Here is a 15,726-nt window from a genome sequence, read left to right on the forward strand (position 1 = left end):
ATATTATTTGTGGACAAACAGGCATTTCTGATTGACCTATCGGTTAGCCCTGGGGCGGGTTTACTTCCTACCGTGGAACCAATGAACACTCCGTACCGTGACGCTGAACGAGAGACACAGGTAATCTTGTTGGCCATGATTTGTGTAGACCTCAGGGGTGTAGTGCTGCCTTAGCTCCCTCATCTTTTTAAATTTGAGAATACACTGAGCTGTTAAAACTATTTCTGGCAAATGTATTACGATAAATTCTAAATAAAGTATATCGAATTACCACTAAAATTCCATAAAAAAATATAGAATGACAAACCAAATAATATGTATTGCAACCAAGAGGTAGGTAAATTGTGGTTTCTTCCATGTCATCTCTGGGGCAAAAACGATGCGCGCGCTTCAATGAGGCAGCAGTCCAGGTGTTGTTGTGATTCTGGATGGCCAGATAGCCATCTACAATGACAAGACACTGCCATCTGGGGAATCGTAAGTGACTCGTTTCAGCTAGTTTAATCTTGTTCTTGATACCATGTCTTGTTTTGAGGTGTTTTGACAGATTTCATGTGAATTCTAAAATTCGCTAGCAAGCAAACCAACAACTGTAACAATGTATTTGACAGACAGGTGCTCATTGTGCAAATGTATTTATGTTTTCAGTAAAGATTGGAGACGAAATATAGTTTACATGTTGTCAACAATCTAAGCAAACACCATCTGTTTTGCCCCATAGTTGCGGGCACATCTGTTTTGTTGCTAAACAACCAAACCATCTATAAGCTACGTGTGTGCTGTGCGGACGCCCGTTGGAGGCTTGACCACTTTGGCCAATCAGAACGTTGAAAAAAATCTAAATTCACAGTGTGTCTGCCTTGATGTTCATAAAACTCCACGGACCCCCTCTTGGAAGTGAACGAAGCCAGAACGATATGGGTCCACTCGGTTACGGAGACACCATTCTACCTAGGACACCCAAACCAGAGTGGCCACCGCAAAGCCCAAGGAACCTGAGCCTCTTTGGATGTTGCTGTAGCCCTGCTTGGGATATTTAGCCTACATTGGTTGAGTTGAGACGCAGGGCCCGTTCTAGCTTGGTATGTCAGGTTGGCATTTGGAAATGTGAATTGGGCCAAGTTGGCGATAATAATGCATTTAGGCAGTGGTGTAAAGTACTTAAGTAAAAATAATTTAAAGTACTACTTAAGTCAATTTTTGGGGGGTATCTGTACTTTACTATTTATATTTTTGAAAACATTTACTTTTTAATTTCCTGCAATAGAAACTATTTATGATCACTACTTGGTCAATTGATTTGATAGCATCTATTCAAATAAATTCTATGAATTGATAGTTCACCTCTGTTTTCTTTTATTCTGTAATAGGGTATACTGTAGCCATGTGTTCAAGATAATCAAATCAAATTATTTATGATACAGCGTGTACGTTACACAATACAATAAAATGCCTAATCACAATAAATCTCTCCTCACGAACAGTGCAATGATATTAAGCTATATGTACAGTGCATTCGTAAAGTATTCAGACCCCTTGACTTTTTCCACATTTTGTTACTTTACAGCCTTATTCCTGCTTCACCGCAGGGATGGTGCCAGGTTTCCTCCGAACGTGACGCTTGGCATTCAGGCCAAAGAGTTCAATCTTGGTTTCATCAGACCAGAAAATCTTGTTTCTCATGGTCTGAGATTCCTTTAGGTGGCTTTTGGCAAACTCCATGTGCCTTTTACTGATGAGTGGCTTCCGTCTGGCCACTCTACCATAAAGGCCTGATTGGTGTAGTGCTGCAGAGGGGGATGTCCTGGAAGTTCTCCCGTCTCCACAGAGGAACTCTGGAGCTCTGTCAGAATGACCATTGGGTTACCAAGGCCCTTCTCCCCCGAATGCTCAGTTTGGCCAGGCAGCCATCTCTAGGTCTTGGTGGTTCCAAACTTCTTCCATTTAAGAATGATGGAGGCCACTGTGTTCTTGGGGACCTTCAATGCTGCAGACATTTTTTGTTACCCTTCTCCAGATCTGTGACTTGACACAATCCTGTCTCAAAGCTCTAACGACAATTCCTTTGACCTCATGGCTCTAAAAATCTGTTTCCGCTTTGCCATTATGGGGTATTGTGTGTAGATTGATGAGGGGAAAAAATTATTGAATACATTTTAGAATAAGGTTAGAAAAAATTAAGCTGTGGAAAAAGTCAAGGGGTCTGAATACTTTCCGAATGCACTGTATCTTTGTGTATTCAAATTGTCATCGAATAAAATGCAATTGTGTTCGTTGTCCGTAGCTTATGCCTGCCGATACCATAACTCCACCAAGGGGGACTCTGTTCATAGAGTTTACATCAGCAAACCGCTTTCCCACACAACGCCATACACGTGGTCTGCTTGGTCTAAAACGACGTTGGAGGTGCTTTATGGTAGCAAAATATTTGCTACCATAAACATATATTATATGTGCACAATATTTGAGAGAAATAAGATTTTTATGCATATGAAATATTTATGGGACTTTACATGTGTTTTATATTTTTGTTCATTGTAGACAATTATCACTTCTCATAATGGTGCTTGTTTAGAAAAGTTAGATCAAAGCTGAATCAATGTCTCGCAAGATCACATAATGATTCATTAGCATTTTATATAACAGAACTGAATATAATACCGTAGCATAGTAGGCCTATAACGTTACACCAAAAACACCCAATTTCTAATGAGATTTTAGGATGGTTAGCTGAATAGTCAAAAAACTATTCTCATGCGCCAAAAATCAACAGAGCTTGCCACTAGGCAGGATGTACACTAAGTGTACAAAACATTATGAGCTTTTTCCATGACATAGACTGACCAGGTGAATTAATTGCAATCAGTGTCGATGAAGGGGAGGAGACATGTTGAAGAAGGATTGAGACATGGATTGTGCATGTTTGCCATTCAGATGCAGTGTTGTGTATTAATGGATGTCAAGGGCAGCCAGGCTTCCCCAATTATTTGACAAATTTTTTGTATTTATTATTAAATAATTACTCTTTCGTCTCTCTGTGTTTTCATAATTTTCCGTCAATTCACAATTCACGCTTGTGTTGGTGTCCTGCAGTAGCTAGCTAAATTGACCCTTTGCTAGGAATATGGGACCAAATACTAAACGTTTGACTACTTTAATACACACAGTGCCTTCAGAAAGTATTCATACCCCATAACGTATTCCAAATGTAGTTGCCTCACTCCTGAGTCAATAGTTTGTAGAAGCACCTTTGTCAGCGATTACAGCTGTGATTCTTTCTGGGTTAGTCTCTCAGAGCTTTCTACAACTGGAATGTGCAACATTTGCCCATTTAAAAAAATAATAATAATAATTCCTAAAGCTGTCAAATTGGTTGTTGATCATTGCTAGACAACCATTTTCATGTCTTGCCATAGATTTTTAAGTAGATTTAAGTCAAAACTGTAACTCGGCCACTCAGGAACATTCACTGTCTTCTTGGTAAGCACCTCCAGTGTCATTTTTGCCTTGTGTTTTAGGTTATTGTCCTGCTAAAAGATGAATACATTTCCTGGTGTCTGGTGGAAAGCAGACTGAACCAGGTTTTCCTCTAGGATTTTGCCCGTGCTTAGCTCCATCTCGTTTCTTTTTATCCTGAAAAATTCCCCAGTCCTTAATGATTACAATTATACCCATAACATGATGCAGCCACCACTATGCTTGAAAATATGGAGAGTGGTACTCAGTAATGTGTTGCGTTGGATTTGCTCCAAACATAACACTTTGTATTCAGGACAAAAAGTTAATTGCTTTGCCACGTTTGTTTGCAGTTTTACTTTAGTGCCTTGTTGCAAACAGGATGCATGTTTTGGAATATTTGTTTTCTGTACAGGCTTCCTTCTATCAACTCTGTCAATTAGGTTAGCATTGGGAAGTAACTACAAGGTTGTTGATCCATCCTCAGTTTTCTCCTATCACAGCCTTTAAACTCTGTAACTGTTTTAAAGTCACCATTGGCCTTATGGTGAAATCCCTGAGCGGTTTCCTTCCTCTCCGGCAACTGAGTTAGGAAGGACGCCTGTATCTCTGTAGTGACTGGGTGTATTGATACACCACCCAAAGTGTAATTAATAACTTCACCATGTTCAAAGCGATATTCAATGCCTGCTTTTTTTTTATCCATCTACCAATAGGTGTCCTTCTTTGTGGTTGGGTTTTTATGATTAAATGCTGTTCAAATGTCCTATGAATAAAATGAAATGCCATGTGTGTCTGCTGTATATCACTTTATAGTGGGCCTACAATCCTCAAATGGAAATTGCCATTAAATCTGGATGTAATCCAATCTGCTTTCTTATGCTTTAAGGAACTAAAAATGTTCATGCTGCGAATGTTGTGGTAATATTAGGTCAACTTAAATATAACATGTTCTTGAAATGTTCTGAGAACCACCAAGACAAGGTCAAATGTATATTGTGTGAACATTAATGGAATATTATGTTAAACCTTTAACAAATATGCTATAAATGTCATCAAACAGACTTATTTGGAAATTGTGGGACTGCTCTGTGCAACCTCGTAAGTAAAATATGTGAAAATCACAAGAACATTCTTGCAACATCCCAGACAACTCCCATAACTTCATTAAACTTCATTAAATGTTGGAATCTTTAAAGAACTTCGACTAAATGTTCTGTGAACATTTCTATTTTTTGTAATAATTTTTTTACCCCCTTTTTCATAATTACAATCTTGTCTCGTCGCTGCAACTCCCCAAAGGGCTCGGGAGATGTGAAGTTCGAGTCATGCATCCTCCGAAACATGACCCACCAAGCCGTGCTTCTTAACACTTGCTCGTTTAACCTGGAAGCCAGCTGCACCTATGTTGCCGGAGGAACCACAGTTCAACTGATGACCAAGGTCAGCCTGCAGGCGCCCAGCCCAAGGAGTCGCTAGAGCGCGATGAGCCAAGTAAAGCCCCCTCGGCCAAACCCTCCCCTAACCCGGACGACACTGGGCCAATTGTACGCCACCCTATGGGACTCCTGGTCACGGCCGGTTGTGAACCCCAGGCTGTAGTGACACTGCAACACTTCAATGCAGTGCCTTAGACCCCTGCGCCACTCTGGAGGCCCTGTCCAAATTCTTATAACATTAAGTGAATGTCCTGTGTAGCCTAACTTAAACATTGTATGAATGTCATCACATTCATATTTTGTGTTTTGGGAAGCTATCTCTTGTAATGTACCCACACTGTTCCCACAACCTAATTACATAATCTGTGAACCTTTAAATAACTCCAAAAGGCTGTTCTGTCAACATTCTTGCATCATCAAAGCAATTTTTTGTGTCCCCTGACACAAACATTATTTGAATGTCAGCACAACTGGACAGTTTTAGTGTTTTGGGAACCTATCTCTTGTCATATCCCCACACTGTTCCCACAACCTAAAGAAATGTTTTAGGAACTTTTTAGGAACATATGTGTTCTGGGAACGTTCTTGTAGCATCAGGTGAATGTTTTTTGCACCCTAAAATAAACATTATAAAATCATTCACACAACTGGACAATCCGCATTGTCCCCACAATGTTCCCACGACCTAATGAAACATTCTGAGCACCTTTTAAATAACAGACAAAATGTGTTCTGGGAACGTTCTTGCAACATCAAGCGAATGTTTTATACAAACATTGTATAATCATCGAAACGACTGGACAGTTTTTGTGTTATGAAGATTTGCCGCAACCTAACGAATGTTCTGGGAACTTTCACAGCACCAATTTTGGTTTGCTGGGAACATATTTAGAAATATAAGGAGAACATTCTAAGGATATTTAAATAACATTTTGTCATCAAACATTTTGGGATGTTATAATTCTAATGTTGGATAAAACCCTAACTAAACATTAATGGCAATGTTCTGGGAATGTTCCCGGTTTGCTTGGTTCCCACACGGGTAGCGTCATTGTGTACGGTTAGTGGTCAGTGATACACAAACTTTGTGTGGGACAACAAAAAACTGTGTGGGGCAACACAAGACAATGCAAAGGTAATAGGTGCTTATTGGGCAGGCGATAGGTTCTCAGGCTCACAAGACTAGTGATACGCAATGTGTTTCCCATATTTACTTTCCCTTCTGTGACATGTTATGTGTCCCCTCTTTCCAGGATGTTAACGTTATGGTGATTCTGGGTTTGGGCTTTCTAGCCACATTGCTGGTGCGGTACAGTTTTAGTGGCTCAGGATTTACTTTCCAAACATGGATGGCCCAAACACCTGCAGCAGTGTTGACATTTTACATAGATGACTTGTAAACATAAACAAAATAAAACAGAGGGTCCCCACCCCTGGCCAGACCCCCGGGTATAGTAGCTGCACTTCCTCGTCAACCGGACATTCTGGTTGTGCGTAGAAAGGGTTGCCCGGCGGCAGCAGAAACAATTCTGTTTTGGCACCATTTGGTCATTTTTAGTTAGACACGCCAATGGCTGCCCAATATGCATCGAGTCTCTGCTCTCGACTGCCGCCTCTGCTCTATTTCTTACAGACGGGATTAAAACTAGTATTTGTTTTTTATGTTTACATTGAACAAAATGTAAACTAAACAACATGCATTCACCAACTATTACTAAAGTGAGTTGCGGAACAAATCTAATGTGCTGTTTTGGAGAGATGGTGGACAGGAGTAGAATTCGAGAGAAATATTAATTTTGATGAAACCAATAAATGTCTTACTAAAACATGCTTTGGGATATCTTTGTTTTTAAGGGGCAATATGCATTTCAAACATCAACAACGGTCTCCCAATACTGTTTTGGTAAACAGCTGAGGGATGAGGCTAGAGAAATGTAACCACTCTCCAATTCATAGACAGCGATATAGATGCAAGCACTGAACATCCATGAAATCAAAATGATAGTTTGAACCATGTTTTGAGGCTATAGTGTTTACAATTACATTGTTTACAAACAATGGATTATTAACAAGCTTATATTTTAGGTTCTGATGGGTAAGACAGTTGAAAGCTCATCCCACTGGGCCCAGACGGACATATTCAATCGCTCCCTATCCCAATCTGTCCTCCCCACATGCTTCAAGATTGCTACCATTGTTCCTGTACCAAAGAAGGTAAAGATAACTGAACTAAATGACTACCACCCCGTAGCACTCACTTCTGTCATCATGAAGTGCTTTAAGAGACTAGTCAAGGATCATATCACCTCCACCTTACCGGCCACCCTAGACCCACTTCAGTTTGCATACCGCCCGAACAGGTCCGCAGACGACATAATCGCCATCACACTACCCTATCCCATCTGGCCAAAAGGAATACCTATGTAAGAATGCTGTTCATTGACTACAGCTCAGCATTTAACACCATAGTACCCTCCAAGCTCATCATCAAGCTGGAGGCCCTGGGTCTCAACCCCACCCTGTGCAATTAGGTCCTGGACTCTGACGGGCCGCACACAGGTGGTGAAGGTAGGAAACAACATCTCCACTTCGCTGACCCTCAACACTGGGGCCCCACAAGGGTGCGTGCTCAGCCCCCTCCTGTACTCCCTGTTCACCCACGACTGCGTGGCCATGCACGCCTCCAACTCAATCATCAAGTTTGCAGACGACACAACAGTAGTGGGCTTGATTACCAACAACGACGAGACAGCCTACAGGGAGGAAGTGAGGGCACTCGGAGTGTGGTTTCAGGAAAACAACCTCTCACTCAACGTCAACAAAACAAAGGAGATGATCGTGGACTTCAGGAAACAGCAGAGGGAGCACCCCCCTATCCACATTGAAGGGACAGCAGTGGAGAAGGTGGAAAGTTTTAAGTTCCTCTGCGTACACATCACAGACAAACTGAAATGGTCCACACACAGACAGTGTGGTGAAGAAGGCGCAACAGCGCCTCTTCAAACTCAGGAGGCTGAAGAAATTTGGCTTGTCACCCAAAACCCTGACAAACTTTTACAGATGCGCAATCGAGAGCATCCTGTCGGGCTGTATCACAGCCTGGTACAGCAACTGCACCGCCTTCAACCGCAAGGCTCTCCAGTGGGTGGTGCGGTCTGCACAACGCATCACCAGTGGCAAACTACCTGCCCTCCATGACACCTACAGCACCCGATGTCACAGGAAGGCCAAAAAGATCATCAAGGACATCAACCATCCAAGCCACTGCTAGTTGAGAGAGAGAGAGAGACTGCCAACACTGGTTAGAAGTGATAAGTGCTTTCTCTGGCTTGGACAGCGAGGTTGCAGGTGGACTTGTTAAGGCGGGTAAAGCCTCCCAAAGGCTTCCCACATAATGGCTAGCTGCATTGTACACAGTTTCGGTGGTTAGTAATACACAAACTTTTTGTGTGGGGTAACAAGACAATTCAGCTCTATTTATCAACATAATGCATTAGGGGCTTATTGAGCAGGCTATAGGCTCACAAGACTAGTGATACACACTATTTCCTTTCTGTGACATTATGTGTCCCCTCTCTGCTCAAAGAGTTCCAGGATGTTAACGTTATGGTGATGTATTATTGGGTTTTGACTTTCTGGCCACATTGCTGGTGCAGTACAGCTTCAGTGGCACAGGATTTACCCTCCTGGTGGCAGCCATGGCTGTCCAGTGGGTAATTATTCTGTACGGTGTTGAGTCTTTGTATCACAGAGGAAAGATCTGGATAAATATGATAAGGTCAATAAATAAATCATAGTTGAAGTGTATGGGAAAGATAGGCACCATCTAAAATAAGCTTTTTTTCTCCATTATCTTTTTATTCATCTGGCATTGCAGCATTCTGTAGTTGGATCTAAACTAAACAGATTTCGTGGGAGATGGACTAATCTGAACATTACGACTCATCTGAACATTAGATACATTTTGAGATTTGAAAACATTTACCTAAAGGTCCCAGATTGTTTTACCTGCCAATTTATTTTTTGTTAAAACGTCTATATTCATGCATTATATGTTGGAAACAGATATCATAGATATTGAACCCCTTTTCTGTGTTTGGGCCAGCTTGGTTGTTGTAGAGATGTGCACAGCATCCTCCCTCATTGCTATAGGTGCTGTCCTTGGGAATACCAATCCTGTCCATCTCCTCTGTATTGCCCTGCTGGAGGTCTCAGGGATTGTGCTCCATAGCTGGCTACTTCAGACATTCCTAAAGGTAAGCCTACAGCTGATAATTTGTGTTTTTAGACTGTACACCGATGGTCCGGTGTCTGTTTAGGTGTGGTTTTTGAATACCATCATGCTGCTCCACATCTTTAGGGCCTTCTTTGGACGTATGTCATGGGTCCTGTACCGACAGGGATCCAAGCAACAGCATGAGAAAATAGACCGTTCTCTGTAATGGGTAAGTATAACAATTGGATTTGCGTATGCACTGATATCAACCTTAGGATCCCGATACATTAAGGCAACATTTCCCAAACTCGGTCCTCTGAACCCCAAAGGGTGTATGTTTTGTTTTTTGCCCTAACACTACACAGCTGATTCAAATGATCAAAACTTGATTAGTTGAATATGAGTCAGCCACGCACCCCTTGGGTTCCCGAGGAGTTTGGAAAACTCTGCATTAAGTTACTGATAAACAAAGTAATCAATGGTGAGTGAATGCTCTGTTTATCAAACAATTAGTTTTTTTTTTTTAAATCCATGCAGTTTAATATCAAGCAATACATTTGTGCCTCTTGAAGTTATGCTGTCTAACATAAATCATTATTTTGCAGTTTCCCAACCTAGCGGTGCCAAATTGAGATGTTGGAAGATAACAAGGAGACTAAAAGGTCTCCAGAGATGCAATGTATAATTTCAACCATACAATATTCCCATGAATCTCTAAAATATTTTTTTTTGTTATTTCTTAGTATGTGAAAACTGCACTGTAATATACCATTGTGATTGTTTTGTGTGAGTCAAACTTCAAATATTAGCAAAAAGAACAGAGAAATTGAACTGTGAGAGCTGTGCATAAAGACTCATCTCACACTTGTTTTACATTTTCTATTTAATGCTGCCATAGTTGTTCAGGTTCAGTGATCTCAGTTTGGTTACTATACAAGTACTGTAAATGTATAAGCATTGCAGTCAAAGAACAGAGATGGTGGTCAGAGCATCGAAACCTCAGAATCAAATCCCTCCTTTAAACTACACCTTGAGTTATGAACCATCAGATTATGGTTCAGTAGAATGGCTTAATTACAGACCCCACATCTCGACAATAGGGAAGACAAATTGCCCACATTCAAGGTTAAATTCTTATTATCAGTAAATGTATAGTAAGAAAATAGGCTATTTACAAGACTAACCCTCCCATAGATGTGTCATGTTCCCCCCCTCTGATGTATGCCCTCATCAGAAAGAAAAATATTTCTAAACATTATTAGTGCACAAATGTGTATTGAAAAAAATATATATAATAATAATCTGCTCATTTATTATTTTGCACGGTTTCCAAGATAAATAATGGAAGGTAGTAAATTATTGTAACAGAATGGCTCCACACATTTGGAGTGAAAAGACACCGAGATCCCATTACAAGAATTCAAAAGAAAAGAACATTGAATTAAAACATGAACTGCAAATGATGCTTTAGTAAAATGTACATTTGTACAGCAACAACCAACCTAATTATAAATTAAACAAGTTAATCTAAAAAGCAAAAATATAAAGTCATTATATAAAGTGAATATTTTCTAACACTTGAAAGATGGAAGGTAGTGTTTTGACAGGCCAAAGCGTACACTACTGTCTCATACAACAAGAGAACAGATAGTATGACAGTTGACAGAAACCAGAAACCATTACTGCCACAAGTCTTCAGTGCGTCCAAACTTAAACACCAAGCCCCTGGAGGAAAAGATTGGGGGTTTATTTAGAGAAAATAACTATCGTAGACATTGTGTTCTATAATACTATGGTCAAACATAAATAAAACGTAATACTTACCCAAAGAAAATGAATGCATTTTGGAAGAAAACCGCAATACCAGGATATACAACAGGTTTCTCTGTAAACATAAAAAATACCTTTATCATTCTTTACAATGTTTTGCACAGTGACGGTTCAATGTCGATGAGCTGTTTGTTTGGGGTACATAACAACAAGCACATGCTGAGTGGGCATGCTGGACTTACTGGGCACTACGAAGCCTCCAAACAGGATCCACATGGAAGCGATGAGAGAGCCGAACGCCAGCATGAAGCCAATGAAGAGCCACACACGAGCTCCTGCAATCAGTGATACAAAGAGTTGGGAGGGTTTCATTCGTGACTGAAGCTTTATCTTATTTCAACTGTATGTGTGTGTATTCTTATAGCAAGAAGTCAAAAACTGGGCCCCCAGAATTAGGTAAATCATGTTACTGCAGAGGTCAAAAAAATACAAACATATACAGCGAGCAATGCCGCTCAGAGCTGAACTTATCTATATCAATCTGCATTTAGAGCCAAATCCTAACTTTTTTCTCTCATACACATACCTGTCTGCCCAATGCAACCTTCACTGTAGCTGTCCCCTCTCACCTGGCCATTTGAGACAGCATTGATCCTAGATAGGTACCAAAGACAAAAGTTGAAAGAGTTAAATGTATTTAAGGAAGATTTGAACAGATAGTTCCTGAATTAAAAATGGGACTGACCCCAAACCTGTCTGACACATTCCCAACACAGCATGACTTACATGAGAAAAGCCACAGTAGCGATGACTCCACAGGTGTGATAGGCATGATGGAAGACCGCCTCATCTGGATATTTCACAGCTGCATCAATGATTATCCACCAACCAGTGAAAAACTGCAAGAATATGGATTAAGATTTAGGCAATATGCCACCGCTTTTTCCTCTTTACAGTGATCTAAAGTTTTCAAATGTAATAGCAGAGTAGAACCTACCAAGACTCCAGCAGCTATAGATGCCATGGTGTTTCGCCTCTCTCCCCAGTCCACATTGCACTCGCAGTCTCCGCACCGGACGCTGTCCAAAAACCCTGACATGGTTCTGAGCTGAAAAGTGAAGGGAAAAGGGCCTGGGTTAAAGAGTAACAGACACATGCAGGGATGGAGTTGACTATTACAGCTAGGTAGCTAATTACAGTTCATGTATAATTCCTGCACAGTGAATAAATTCACTTTTCCCATCAAGAAAATATTCTAAACTCTGATCAAGCAATTGGTCAAATGTTGCACAGAGTGTCACGCCCTGACCTTAGTATTCTTTGTTTTCTTTATTATTTGTGGTTAGGTCAGGGTGTGACAAGGGTGATATGTTTTTTGTCCTGTCTAGGGTTTTTGTATGTTTATGGGGTTGTTACTAGTCTAGGTGTTTTGTATGTCTATGGTTGCCTAGATTGGTTCTCAATTAGAGGCAGCTGTTTATCGTTGTCTCTGATTGGGAACCATATTTAGGCAGCCATATTCCTTGAGTATTTTGTGGGTGATTGTCTATGTTTAGTTGCCTGTGTCAGCACTATTATTATATAGCTTCATGTTCGTTTTGTTGTTTTTGTATAGTTCGTTCAGTGTTCTTTCTTCATTAAATAATATGTATTCAAAACACGCTGCGCTTTGGTCTCATCGCTAGGACGAACGTGACACAGACACTAGTTTGTGAGATGACAAATGCCAGGCACCACTCCACGCATACAGAGTAAAGGTCTTCAAAACAAATAAAATCCCAATAAAATAAAAGGTTTCAGAGAGGACTCAAGACAGACCGGGTGCATCTGACAATTGATGCAGTTGCGCAAAATAAAAACAAAATGGTGATTCAATTCAAGTTTAAAACAATTCACTAATACAGATTATTACCAAGTGCTAAAACAATAATCAACTAAAATATTCACAAGTTGGACCCGTTCCAAAATCTATCCTTGGCTTTCCCACCCGACAGTAATAAATGTATTTATTTAAAAAATGGAGACCCGTTCCCAATGGACCTGTGGACAGTCATACCCGTTCCGAAAAGGCCCGTGGAAAAACAGACCAGTGCAGGTTCGGATCCGAAGACCCTTTCAGATCCGAGAGTATAAAGAAACCTCAGACTGTGCACCATCAATCAACGAGCAATATTGGCCAAACTATCCCACAGTGACATGTCCTTAACTGCCAATAACACATTACAAAAACTGTTGCGTTTCGATGTGTAACAAATTCAAAACTTTATAGCCTATTGTTTTATTGGTTTTTACTTTCCTAAAATAATAATTGTCTACCTCACGGTTCAGCTGTCAGAGATTCGGTCATTGCATGCATACAGACCTATCAGCCTATGCATCCACTGTATGATACTAATATATAAAATATAAAAAGGCCTAGCCATAGCTTAGGCCTAGCCCTAGAGAAACCAAGAGAATGATAAAAGACATGCCAGCATCATGTTCCTGACACCAACATGCATTCTGTCAAACATCCTTTCTGAATTTAAAAGTAATCCTCAAATGAATCATCTAGTTTTTCAAAAGTATCTGATTACAATATTTTTGCTGGTAACATAACGGATTAGTTACCGTTTTTGTAATCCCTTACATGTAACAGATTACATGTAATCTGTTACTCCCCAACCCTGATTTTTAGATTAAAAGGAGTAACTCTGCTATGCCTAAAACATTCTTCCTCCCCTCAAATTCAACTGTCAGAGTCAGTTGGAGCGCCAGTGTGCACTGCCTTCATACTGTACTAGCTAAGCCTAGTAATAGCCATACCACACCAAAACTTCAAAAGTTTCTTAACTTACTTTTGATATTACCCTAATAAAGTTAAGTCATTGTTTATAGGGAAAATGCAAACAGGTTATTATATTGCGGCATCTAGCCCTCTGTTTTTTCATTGAGTGCAAGTAACCCTATAGTAGGCCTACCCGTAATTATATTATATTGCAGCAAAAACATTACAGTTGAACCTTAATTTGGCCAAAGAAAATACTCAACAGAATGAAACACACTTATTGCATATTTAAAGAACTGGTTAAACCTTCAGAAACGTTTTCAACAGGCTAGGCCTATAATTGCAGCAATTACCAAAGGCGGCAAGTTCCTACCGTAGGCCTACCCAACAAACGACAGAAATAGGATAATGATATTAATTTCACAACAGGTATTCTTTTAACCTATTTTAAAATAAATACAGAGCACAAAATAAAAACAGTATAAACTTAATTTAGAAAATGTCTCAACAAAATGAAACAGAACTATTTTTTGATATTTAAATAACTGGTTTAGATTTGTAAATAGGACTAAAATAATGACATACAATAATAAAAAATTTAAGTAAAAAATTGCATCAAACCTGAATAGCGGGTTGCACACAGTACACTTCGCCCGATTACGTTATCCTTATCTTTGTCCACTACAATATTAAAACTTTTAAAACTTTTCCCCAAGGAGGACATTCCCCTTTTCGGCTTCTTTTCACTATACTCTTAATAAATTGTATTGAGTCGCAATTGGCTTACACAGGTAGGAAGCTTGCGCAGTTGGCATCACCTCACAAATTAAATTAACAGAGGTAGGATCCAAATCGGGTCCAGTCAGTAAATAACTTTTACCCAGACAAGTGCCATTTAGATCAGACCCGAGACAAAAATCAAAATGTAGGACCTGGACCTGCTCCCAGGTCGTTTCTCGGAATATCTGGTCTGTTAGACCCGTGAAGACCTCTAATAGAGCGACATAGTAATGGCGTATTTTTGTAGGCACCAACTGCCATGGTTCGTTGCACCAAGCCTATGGAGAAACTTTGATAAACGCGAAACATAAGGTCTGCGGCAAACACAGGTTTAGGAGATCTTAGACGTTTTGTTCTACGAGATAATATTCATCAGCTAACGTCACTGTGCATTTTGAATAATTTATAAAATCACATAAAGGCTACGACATTCATAAAAGGCATGTTAATTTACTGTTGTTATCCCAGATAACAAAACGTATAAAATCTCCTAAACCTGTGTTAACCTCAGACCTTTTTTTCGGCGTTTATTCCAAAACCCTATTCTTTCGCCATTAATTTCCCCATAGGGATGGCTGAACGAACCAGAGAACTCGTTTCCCGGATTTTAGGACTACAAGGACTTCATGGGACATGTAGTCTAGCTATATTTCCAACAGCTTAAAACTGCGACAGCGGAAACTATTGTTAAATTGACAAGGGTCTGCTATCGATCCTTGGGCCGTCCCAACTCTGAGGTTAGGGTTTAGGTAGGGACCGCACAAGGATCCCGGCTCAGTATACCCGATCTTTCAGTGCTAAGGATTCACCTATTTAACACGCGATACATGCTTTTTACCCGTATCCCTGTGTTAAGTCTGTTCGAGCGGATTTAACAAAGAGCAATGTTGACGCTCTCAAGCGCATAAGCTCTCAAACACGAAGAATCACCCGAACAAACGTTTTCAGGAATCACACTAATTATGATAACTTACGTATATATATCGATAGATAATTATTGTTTCAAATAAATCGATACTGCGACATTCCCATGTGTGGGTTTGATCGCAGTCCATTGTTCAAAGCATTTCCTTCCTTGAAGGATCCTTTGTGTTAGGAGGCAACGCACGACCCAGGAGCTCGAACTACAACATCTCAACCGCAATAACAAACACACATTAGAAATGATACTGTCACCTAATATTCAGAGTTATTTACCTTTTCTTTTTGGGGTTCGTTATGGAACCCCTAGACGCCGTTTATAAGCCTATACTTTGATTCTGAGAGAGCTGAGACACGCGCCTGCTCAGTTCACTTTC

The 15,726-nt window shown here is 40.2% G+C and overlaps 1 protein-coding gene and 1 pseudogene across 1 annotated transcript; one reads left to right on the forward strand and one right to left on the reverse strand.

Annotated features, from left to right (window-relative positions):
• The first annotated feature begins 6,465 nt into the window (after positions 1 to 6,465).
• Positions 6,466 to 9,337, forward strand: LOC120023317 (annotated as a pseudogene).
• Positions 9,338 to 10,401: 1,064 nt separating this feature from the next.
• On the reverse strand, positions 10,402 to 15,726 carry LOC120023638 (transmembrane protein 50A). Its single transcript, XM_038967684.1, has 7 exons — positions 15,626 to 15,726; positions 11,879 to 11,989; positions 11,668 to 11,780; positions 11,468 to 11,535; positions 11,124 to 11,216; positions 10,936 to 10,996; positions 10,402 to 10,836 (listed from the first exon to the last, which is right to left on the reverse strand). The coding sequence occupies exons 2-7, from the start codon at positions 11,978 to 11,980 to the stop codon at positions 10,791 to 10,793; spliced, it is 483 nt and encodes a 160-aa protein (XP_038823612.1). The 5' UTR covers positions 11,981 to 11,989; positions 15,626 to 15,726; the 3' UTR covers positions 10,402 to 10,790.

This window comes from Salvelinus namaycush, chromosome 28, assembly GCF_016432855.1.
Source record: "Salvelinus namaycush isolate Seneca chromosome 28, SaNama_1.0, whole genome shotgun sequence".
Lineage (NCBI taxonomy): Eukaryota > Metazoa > Chordata > Actinopteri > Salmoniformes > Salmonidae > Salvelinus > Salvelinus namaycush.